This window comes from Chaetodon auriga, chromosome 6 (assembly GCF_051107435.1).
Source record: "Chaetodon auriga isolate fChaAug3 chromosome 6, fChaAug3.hap1, whole genome shotgun sequence".
Lineage (NCBI taxonomy): Eukaryota > Metazoa > Chordata > Actinopteri > Chaetodontiformes > Chaetodontidae > Chaetodon > Chaetodon auriga.
The window spans coordinates 22,908,157-22,918,580 of record NC_135079.1 but is presented as its reverse complement, the minus strand read 5'-3'; the positions used below and the strand labels follow the sequence as shown (position 1 = coordinate 22,918,580).

Genomic DNA, 10,424 nt, shown 5'->3' with positions numbered 1-10,424 from the left:
TTTATCACCCAACCTGAAAACTGCACAATAAAGCAGGACCCACCACTTGGTATAATGTCATTCAATATGCTTAAATGCTGCATATTCCTATACAAATAAACAGAAATGCCAGTGGTCTAGTACAAACCAGTTGATACACAGCAGTACTGGGCCTTCCTGGAGCCAATCACGCAATCAATCAGAAAGTCACCTGTTTTGTGCGGGCAGGTAAGTCAGCCACCTCAATGCTCAATGTTACTCTTTCATAGACTTAGCATGCGAGATAACCCAAACAACATGGGAATGCTGGACATGAATGCTTCTCACTATTATGACTTTCCATTTAAAGTATGTATCCTCAATGATGATACATCTGACACATTTGATCTGCTTTTAGTCAAACATACACAGCTCAAGTAACTTAAGTAACTTAAACAGACGATTCTGGAGAAAAATTCAACCTCAATTGTTTCGGTTACTGCCACATGAACTGCTGTGAAGAATTCACAAGCGTTTTATTTTGAAAACGTAAACCGGAACCCCTGCATAACATTATATCTCTTTTCACTTGTGTCTGGCTGTGGGAAGGTGGTCCTGGTCGAAAAACACCGTCCAGAAAAGCAACCAACAGGGGAACTTTGCATGGTTTTGTGCTGTCCCTTCGTCTCCAAAACTAACCATGAAACTTCGGAATTGACCCAAAATGTCGCGAACAGAGGAAGTGACGGATTTGACTTGTTTGTCATCGGGAATAAAGTTGGGAAAGTACGAGGTGAAAATGGAGAGCCCAGCTGAGTGAGAGTGGGGTGAGGAGGCTGGATTTGGCAAAGCTGGGAGTCCTGCCCTGCTGCTAGCAGGCTAGTTAGCATGCTGTTACACTTCGCCCTGTCGGATAAGTAATGAGGTGAGCCTGTAAGTCACTTTCACACCTGTAATGTCGCCCTTATTTCTCAAAGTTTTTACACACTGTCCTGGTGTTACCCAGTGTTGCCGATAAATAACTGTCAAGAGTGTTTTTGGCTGAAGAAAAAACACTGACATGAGTAGGGCCTGGCCATTTTTGAGTCTTCACTAAACTTTAGTTGCACTATACATTTGTGATAGAAGTTCACTTTTCTTCACTTTCAACTTAGTTTTCAGGGATGTTTCCACTTCATTTCCTGTTGGAAGTGAGAAAGTAAAGTAAGTTGGGTTCTGAGAACTTAAAACAATTTATCAAGCAGACTACCAACATTTGATATTGGGATAAAAGTGACCATCTGTGACAGTGCAGCTACTTCTTCCAATGGCAAAGCTCCTTCTTGTTCTCTTGGCCATTTCAACACGTCTGGATCGCTGTAATCACACTTTGGCAGGAATCTTCTACAATATGGCCTCATCACGCAACTTCTCCACAAACATGGTGTGTAACTTTAGTGCTGAAGTGATCAGTCTGTTCAGTCACTGATTGGCCTAAATGCTAAAGCTGCCTCTGTCATGTCAGCACACACTCACACTCAGTGCCCGTGTGCTCGCTGAGCCTCACCGTAATCACTCATTTTTCTGTCTGTTCTCTGTTTCAGAGCTTCCCTCTGCCGCTCTCCAGCCTGCGATTCTCCAGGGGGGCTGCTTTATCTGCGGCAAGACCGCAGCTGACATTGCAGCTTCTCCCAATGGATGGAGGCAGAGTTGCTGATGTTTTTTTCTGTGGAAGTTCTGCCTGAATCTCTCCCTCTCCTGCCCTGATCAATCTTTTTTTGTGTTGTGAGCCCTCATACTAACTCATTTTCTCTCAGACTTTCAAGATATCACGTCATCTGAGATGGGGCCCTGGTAGGTTCTTCAAGGGCCTTTAGGTACCCCCCTACCAGCCCACTGTGCAGCCAGGCTGTGCGTGCGAGACCCACCATCACGGGCCCATTAAAGACTTAACAAAAAGACAACTGACCTGCTGATGGAGCCAACACAGACAGCGTGGTCGCCCAAAGTATATTCATGAACTCCTGGGCTTCTTAAGGCGGACTTAATTGGATGTATCAGGTGTATTCATGGACTGTGACTGCTGATGCCAGCTTATCGGGACCCGAGTGGGTGTAATCAGCTTTTTTCATGAGCCCTCTGTCTGGGTACAGCCTGAATGTTGGATGCCCTGAGTGTGTTGAATCAGCTGTTGCGGTGATGAGGCAGGTCTCCTGGTGGCCTGTGCGGCTGACTGGGCAGTGGCCCCAGGTGATGTGATGTGATGGGGTGCAGGAACAGTAAGGTCCTCCCTGAGCCTCCAGGGGATGTTCAGTTGGACCTGGTCAAAAAGGTCAGTAGGACAATGCTGTTGCTAGTAATGGTAGTTATATTGTCACCACCACAGATGCTTTTACAGATCACTACAGCAGCAGTAGTACCATTACTTCCATGCAGACTCCTACCGCCATTAGTATTCATGATATTAACTTAGGGCTGCGAGTATTGATTGTTTTCTTTATTGATCAATATTTAATATCGTGTTTGAGATCTTTGTTATTTCCCACATTTTTCAGGTCGATCCTCCCCAACCTCCTCAGACAGATATCTATAAGCACTTCATACGAGGGGATGGCACAAGGAGCAAGACGAGCGGCGCCGGTGGAGGGGGAGGTGACAAGGCTGAATCCACCTCCCCATGTCAGGCCCAAGCTGCCACTCCCACTGCTTCTGCTCAGCCCCCTAAGGACCCGTCCGAACTGTCGGACCCTCAGCGCAAGAAGGTGGCGAAATATCGAGCCAAGTTCGACCCACGGGTCACAGCCAAGTACGACATCAAAGCTTTGATAGGCCGTGGGAGTTTTAGCCGGGTCGTTCGCGTGGAACACAAGAGCACGCGGCAGCCGTACGCCATCAAGATGATTGAGACCCGTTATCGGGAGGGGAGGGAGGTGTGCGAGTCGGAGCTGTGCGTTCTGCGACGCGTCCGTCATACCAATATAATCCAGCTGATGGAGGTCTTTGAGACGGCAGAGCGTGTCTACATGGTGATGGAGCTGGCCACTGGAGGAGAGCTCTTTGACCGCATTATTGCCCGCGGCTCCTTCACGGAGCGGGATGCCACGCGAGTGCTGCAGATGGTGCTGGATGGCGTCAAATACCTCCACACTTTGGGGATCACTCACCGAGACCTGAAGCCGGAGAACCTGCTCTACTACCACCCTGGAGCTGACTCCAAGATCATCATCACCGACTTCGGTTTGGCCAGTAGCAGGAAGAAGGGGGACGAGTGTCTGATGAAGACCACGTGTGGCACGCCAGAGTACATCGCCCCGGAGATCCTGGTGCGAAAGCCCTACACAAACGCTGTAGACATGTGGGCGCTGGGGGTGATATCGTACATCCTGCTGAGCGGAACCATGCCCTTTGAGGACGACAACCGCATGAGGCTGTACCGGCAGATCCTCAAGGGGAAGTACAGCTTCTCTGGAGAGGTGAGGAGTTCACACACACACACACACACGCAGAATTCACCCATATTTGGAATACATTCCTTACACCGCATGAGACTGTCACAGATTTCCAGGAAGTTGAGCTCTCCTCGTGAGGTGACATGCTTTATCTGAGACACACACACACACACACACACACACACACACACGCATCTTAACACACCTAAACCTTTCCTTTTCTGTCCTCACACCTCATCTGTCAGTTCACAACCATGTCTGCTTCATGAACCTCCACCTTTCCTTTTACCTCGCCGCACTCGCTCTCATTTATTTGTTCTCTCTAAGTCAATATGTCCGTCCCTCTAGATGTGTGTATGCGTGCACATAATTTATGCTCTATCTGTGTATCTAGTTAGAAGAATGCTGAGTAGTCCATTCCTTTGTTTCAAAGAGTGGGATGTTGATGTTGCCAGTGAGCTTGACAAAGGGACCCCTGGTTAATGCAACTGCAGGCCAAATGATAGCAGAGCAGTTCTGTAATTTTTGACGAGGTTGAATTATGTCAGTTTTCTGGGAGTGTGTCCAGATTTTTCAACTTCTCAAGTGCCCGACAGGTGAGATACATTCAGGTCATGTCAGATTCATTTAATAATTGAAATCACTTCCAGGGAACGTATATTAGCTGAGGTCTGCAGATCGTACAGCAGAAGTGCTGGATGAGTGCTCGGTGTGTCCGGCACGTCGTCCTTGGAATGAGTGAGGGAGCTTTGCGCTGGAGTCAACCATTACGCATTTTTAGGATGATATAGTTATCAAATAGACATTGTGGTCTTAGTTGTCTCATGAGTGACTAAATTTAAAAAAAAAAGAGCAAAATTTCTCATGAGAGCGTTAACAGAGTGGCCTTTATTCTCTGTCAACATGAGGACAGACGAGGACCCAAGAGTTCAACAACACTGACTTATTTTAGCCATTTAAGTTGATATGAAGACCTTGCTAGCAAACCTAGTTGCCTATTTACACATCCAGCTGATGTGTAAATACTCTTTTTAGCTCTGGTTTTGGTCTCTACCAGCTCCTGAGTGGAAGATCTGTCTCTTTAGCTGCTAAAAGCTCCACTGTGTTCACCAGCTGGTGCCTAACTCTGGCTGCTGTTCGGTGCCGGGCTGGTAGTGTGCTGGGGGTTCGTTAGAGAGCTGCGGTGGCAGAGAACAACTCTTTGAGGATGGTGTTTTTAAGTCCTGATAAACATATGTAATGTTGGTGCTGTGTTTCCTGGCACATCTCCACCACTTGTCTTGCTTTCATCAAGCTTAATATATGACTGTAGACTTAAAATGTTTGTGACCATTTGTAGAGCTGAAACCATTAATCAATCAGCCACTCAAAAGAAACTGTAATTTTGCATGACTGAGTAGTTATTTAATACCAAGATTTCATGCAGAAATCCCAAACATTTGAAACCTCTCATGAGGGATTCTCCTCGTTTTCACTGTGTATTGAGTGCATTGAACTCAATTTGAAGGCGACACCTTCAGCTCTGAGAAATCATGATGGCTGTTTTTCTCTGTTTTCTCATAACTGATAGACTATATGATGGTTTGATTAAACATAAAAAACTGACAGATAAATCAATAATGGCAAAAATAATATTCAGTGTTTTTCTTCCACAAAGCAGTCGAGTCCTCTCCTGGTGTGACGTGGGTGAAATGGGTTTGGGGCATCATGCACACCGTGTAACTGTGACGTGTTATACTCTGTTCTCTTATCCAAACGTTTCCTGTCTGTTGCTTTCAAAGAATATTATTATAATATAAATAATCTTAAAAACTATTGCTGAATTTTACAGTGGCTTTGAACATGACTCAGACATTCATAACTGAGGACAGCTCATTTCATGAAAGGGCAGTTGTATCTGCTTGTAGTACAAGAAGCCTCAGAGGCCCGTGACCTTTAGCTGAAGAGAATCTGCTCCTGAGGGCAGATGAGAGGTGGAGCTGAGGTGGGACAAACCTCCCTAGGGGACACGTGTCTTTACATCTGTGGTAAATAATGTCCACATTTTCCAGCTGCAGTCAAAGAATTAAGCTCACACATGTCTGTGTGTGTCTGTGTGTGCGTGCGCGCACGTATGCGCTCACACAGAAAGACGTGCTGTGTTGATACTCCTGATTCCGGTCCTGGTCGGGGATAGTTTGACTCACTAATACTGAATAGAGTCCATGTCTCGGAAAGTGAGTCAACAGCCGTTGTGGAGATTTGCTTTAAAATAAACTTTAGTTTACGTGAGATCTTTTTGAAACAATCAAAGTCTTTTCAAGCAGAATGTATTCGAGCAATCACATTAAACTCAGTCCCCATCTCCTGACCAAGACCATTCATAAGCACTATGAGTTGAACACGCTTGACATGGTCACATGAGCAGGCTGGTGCTCACACCACATGGGACATGCTCAGCTTCATGTCGCTCTGCTGCCCTCTTGTGTCCAGTGAACAAAGCTCTGCTGGTGCCTCACTGAGTTCTTACAGTGACTTCAGTTCTACAGGGTGTATTGTTCTCTGTTTATGCACAGGCAGAGTTTGACACTGCTAGGCTTCTTTTTATTTCTGTGGTAGGTCCTTCGTTACTTCATTCTGTCCTTTCACTTCATTCTTCTGTGTTTTTTTTATCCGTCAGCTTAGACATTTTGATTTTTCATAGCATAAACAGTACAGGTGGGACTCATAACATCAATGATGCTTCTTTTCTCAGTAATTATTCTGATAGTCCATATTCACAAGACGGCCATTTTCCTCTGACATTGATACTGCAAAATTAATTCATAGCTTTTCTATCGTATTGTGGAACTCTATCAAATGGTAACGTTAGTAGCTGAATGTTAATATTAGCTGTTATCCAACAGTAACCTGTAAGTTATCAAATATGTTGTTTGGCCTTGAAATATGACCCAACATCCCTCCAGATTTTCACTGTGCATTCTCTTCTCAGTTGCTGATCAACCAGGAAGTGATGAAACGATAGCAATCTGTCAGATTCCTTCTGTTAATACAACTTGCAACCTGTAAAACAGCAGTACGACATTATCTTTTTGATAACAGCATTTGAGGAAAATGGCTGCCGTGTGAATGTGGTCTATGCAGTCCAGTACTAACTGATGATAGTAGTTCCACCTGTGCCCACACCTCAGTTCGTGAACCGCTGGTTTTCACTGCAAAGAGTTCTGACATCCAAATTTCAGTGCACTCAGCTTGTTAATTATAACGTGTCTCTCCTCTCCAGCCGTGGCCCAGCGTGTCCAACCTGGCCAAAGACTTTGTGGAGCGGATTCTCACAGTGGACCCCAGCGAGCGGCTCACGGCCGGCCAGGCCCTTAAGCACCCCTGGATCGTCAGCATGGCCGCCTCCTCCTCCATGAAGAACCTACAGCGCTGTATATCCCAGAATCTTCTGAAGCGGGCGTCCTCGCGCTGCCACAGCACCAAGTCGGCTCAGTCCACTCGCTCCAGCCGCTCCACCAAATCCAACAAAGCCCGGCGGGTGCGAGAGAAAGAGCTGCGTGAGCTGAACCGTCGATATCAGCAACAGTATAACGGCTGACACGGGACCGTGACCGCCTACAGCTGTAGCGGACCTTATGCTTTTGGGGGAAACTGCACTATAGTGGCTGAACTTTTCCAATTCAAATTTGCTGCCAGTTTTAGAGGCCAAATGGCTTTAAATCCCAAATCATTGCCTTATGAAAGAGGACAATGACTTGACTAAATACAGCAAAAGTAGAATTAAAGTTGACTGCTGCCAGTTGATCATGAAGACAGTGTAATCTTTAAATTTCTAAGGCAGCGTGTCTCCTGACGAGCGCAGAAACGGACACACGAGTCAAGTTTTGCTCCAAGGATTACATCATCTCTCCATCCATCCCTTCACTTTCTCTCTGGCAGGATGGTGCCTTCCACTCCTTTGCTTTTGTTCTTTCGATCCCTGTGTCTCTACATATTTATTTATTATTGTTGACATGATTATTAGTCTCCATTCAAATGGTCACTGGATAATGACCTTCCACGAGGATCTGTTGAACAGAGTTCTGGGTACTGAAGTTTGTAAGAAGAGAGGGAGGGGACAACAAATCCCCCTCCCTCAATCCTGATTAAAAATTGCTGTGAATTTATTATTGTACTAGTTGTACAGACCTTGTCTGAAGATGTGGCGGAAACATGACAACCACATCCTTTGAGGTCAAAATGAAGGCGTATTTTTTATTAGTCAGTTCTAAGCTTATCCAATCTTGCCATTATTGCTCTGTTGATATCGTTGTGCTAAAGCTGTCAAAAGATTGTGAAGCTGTTTTGTGTCAGTGTATTCAATTTTAAATGTGTTGAATTAGACAATAGGCCACACAGCCCCCACAGCCCCCACTCCCAATGATGTTTATAGACCAGGATTCACTCATGAAGTACCCGCTGTGTTGTAGAGCAGTGTGTAATAATTCATTGTCTTTATCTGGGTATGTGGTCATTGAGGGTCTCGTGTGGTTTTACAGTTTCAGTGTTGGTTACAGTGAGAGTGGCACATGCTGCGTGCAACAATGTTGGTAAAGCCCGTTGTTATGGAGAGCTGTATCCGGTTGCACCAGCTTTTTGTATGTTCACACTTAGCCTATGTAGTGTTCACGAACTGGGGATTTACACATCGCTGAATCACAGCAGGTTGCACCACGTAAACTACTTCTTACAACGAAATGAGTTGTTACTAGTGTTGCTTTCGTCAACGAAAATTATGACAAAATATCGTCGTCAACGAACCTTTATCACGCTACAGAAACAAAATGTTATTTCATCTCGTCTGGTTTTAGTCAACGAAAATGAAGAGACATTTTAGCTTTAGAGTTTTTGTTTTGTAAACCACATTTAGTCTTGTTTTTATCCGTCAACAATATTGCATTACATGTTTAATTATAGTTATGGTCACATGACCAGCATTTACATTGTGTCTCGTCTCGTTTTCGTAACGATATTTAGTCATAATTTTCTTTGACGAAAGCAAGACTGGTTGTCGCTAAATAATTACGACACCCTGTTCCACGGCCAGCTGAACCCACTGACAAAGCTAGCATTAGCTTGCTAACATTTGACCCCCCAACACTTGATCAAAACTTGGAAGACTTAAAATTACATTTCACAAAAATTACATAATACACCTTCAATGACAAAATGCTTCACCAATAACCATCAGAATTGTAGCTGGGTCAGCACAATCGGATCTTTCCCTCTCGCTCAACAAGACATAAATTCGACTAACTGAAACATGAAGTAAAACAGTGTAAAACCTAAACTTACAAAGGACTGGCTGTTTAAGATATTGTTTGCCCCCTAAAACTGCAATTTTTAGAAGTTTTGACTTCCTGTTTCCATTCACTTTACTTAGTCTGTGTGAGCGTAGACATTTTTCAAGTTTTAATGGTGCAAACTCATAAAGTAAATTGCTAGTTTGAAACGAGCAAGTTGTTACTAATAACTTAGGAAGGACTTCACTTGCAAACATGTTAATGGATTTATGACTAGCGGTGCAACCCAACCCATCTTTCCAAGCCAGCCTCTGTCCCACTCGTCTGTAGCTCAGGGGGTTTCCTCTTGTTGTCAAAGTGTCAATTTATTCTTTGTTAAAGTGGCAAAAATAGTAGCAGATGCCCATTTAGCACAGAATATGGAGAGAAAATCCCAGGAGCATGATGCTGCTAGTGGAGCTGAGGCTAACAAGGAGAGGGGGGGACGTCAGCATCCTCCTCAGTTTCCATTGGCTGTATAGCGCAGTAGTTCTCAGGCAGGTTGCGAGGAGCCTGCTGAGAAACAGCTGTCCTAATTTTGTACGCCACACTCACGACCAAGATGAAGGAAACCACTGAAAATAATGAGGAGCGTGTGGAGGTGCATCAAATGACCATTAGCATGTATGATTTAGAAAAGATCCTGAATTTCAAAACCGAGCACATGCAGCCGTGCAGCCTCATGCATACGTTTTCTGAAGTTTGAAAGGTTACTTTTTGTCTATAAATGCACTTAAATCTGAATACATTCCCGAAGGCTTGCTTAGAGATGAACTCTAGTTTCTCAAATCCACAGTATTGATAGTAAAAGAACAAAAGGTTTACACAACCCTGATTCCAAAAAAAGCTGTGTAAAACATTGATATAACAGACTGTGATCATTTGCTGATCCTTTTTGAAACATACTCGACTGAAAACAGCACAAAGACAATATATTTAATGTTGTAAATATCTGTTTATTCTGAATCTTGTGCAGCAACATGTTTCAAACACATTGGTTCAGGAGCAACTAAAGGCTGGGAAAGATGTGGAACGCTCCAGAAACACCTGTTTGGAACATTCCACAGGTAAACAGGTTGATTGCTAACAGGTGATAGTATCATGATTGGGTATGAAAGGAGCATCCTGGAAAGACTCAGTCGTTCACAAGCGAGGATGGAGAGAGGTTCACCACTTTGTGAACACATGATTGGATGATATACTCTTGGTAAACCTTTCATGGCTGAACACAGTTTGCAAATGATTGCATTTTGCTTTTGCTTTTTTATCTTTGTTTTTGATGTTTTACACAGTATCCCAGCTTCTTTGGAGTCAGGGTTTTATCTTCATGTTCCGCACTTTCTTAATTTTGCCCTTTTCAGTCTGAATCATAAGTAGTCCAGTGCAGTCCAATACATGCTGAATGGATAGTCCACATCCTTCCATAAAAAGGTTTTATGACTACTGCATTACTCAGAGCTGTTGATATGATAGCAATTATCTGAAATGAGACTAGACTAAGGATTTTGTTTGTTGTAATATTGTGATATAGCTGAAATGCTAATGGGTTTTATTACAGTAAAGTGAATTTTCTGACCTTTAAACAAAGTGAAATGAATCATGAATGCAACTGCTTGTCTGATCATCATATCCATGTTTAAATGACTGATTGCAAATGATTTATCACCAACTTGGTCAAAATAATGTGATATTTGATGATTGAATATTCTCCAAAAGTAGCACAACGTAATGATTC

The 10,424-nt window shown here is 43.9% G+C and overlaps 1 protein-coding gene across 1 annotated transcript; it reads left to right on the top strand.

Moving 5' to 3' along the window:
• The first annotated feature begins 545 nt into the window (after window positions 1-545).
• pskh1 (protein serine kinase H1) lies at window positions 546-10,424 on the top strand. The gene is made up of 4 exons (XM_076733969.1): window positions 546-883; window positions 1,542-2,269; window positions 2,493-3,410; window positions 6,649-10,424. The coding sequence occupies exons 2-4, from the start codon at window positions 2,201-2,203 to the stop codon at window positions 6,964-6,966; spliced, it is 1,305 nt and encodes a 434-aa protein (XP_076590084.1). The 5' UTR covers window positions 546-883; window positions 1,542-2,200; the 3' UTR covers window positions 6,967-10,424.

What these genes read in the sequence shown, in the direction of transcription:
- pskh1 (XM_076733969.1), top strand. Translation starts at nt 2,201, where the DNA reads ATGGGGTGCAGGAACAGTAAGGTCCTCCCTGAGCCTCCAGGGGATGTT. An exon ending in AGTTGGACCTGGTCAAAAAG is followed by an intron (nt 2,270 to 2,492) that starts GTCAGTAGGACA and finishes CACATTTTTCAG; the next exon opens with GTCGATCCTCCCCAACCTCC. An exon ending in AGTACAGCTTCTCTGGAGAG is followed by an intron (nt 3,411 to 6,648) that starts GTGAGGAGTTCA and finishes TCTCCTCTCCAG; the next exon opens with CCGTGGCCCAGCGTGTCCAA.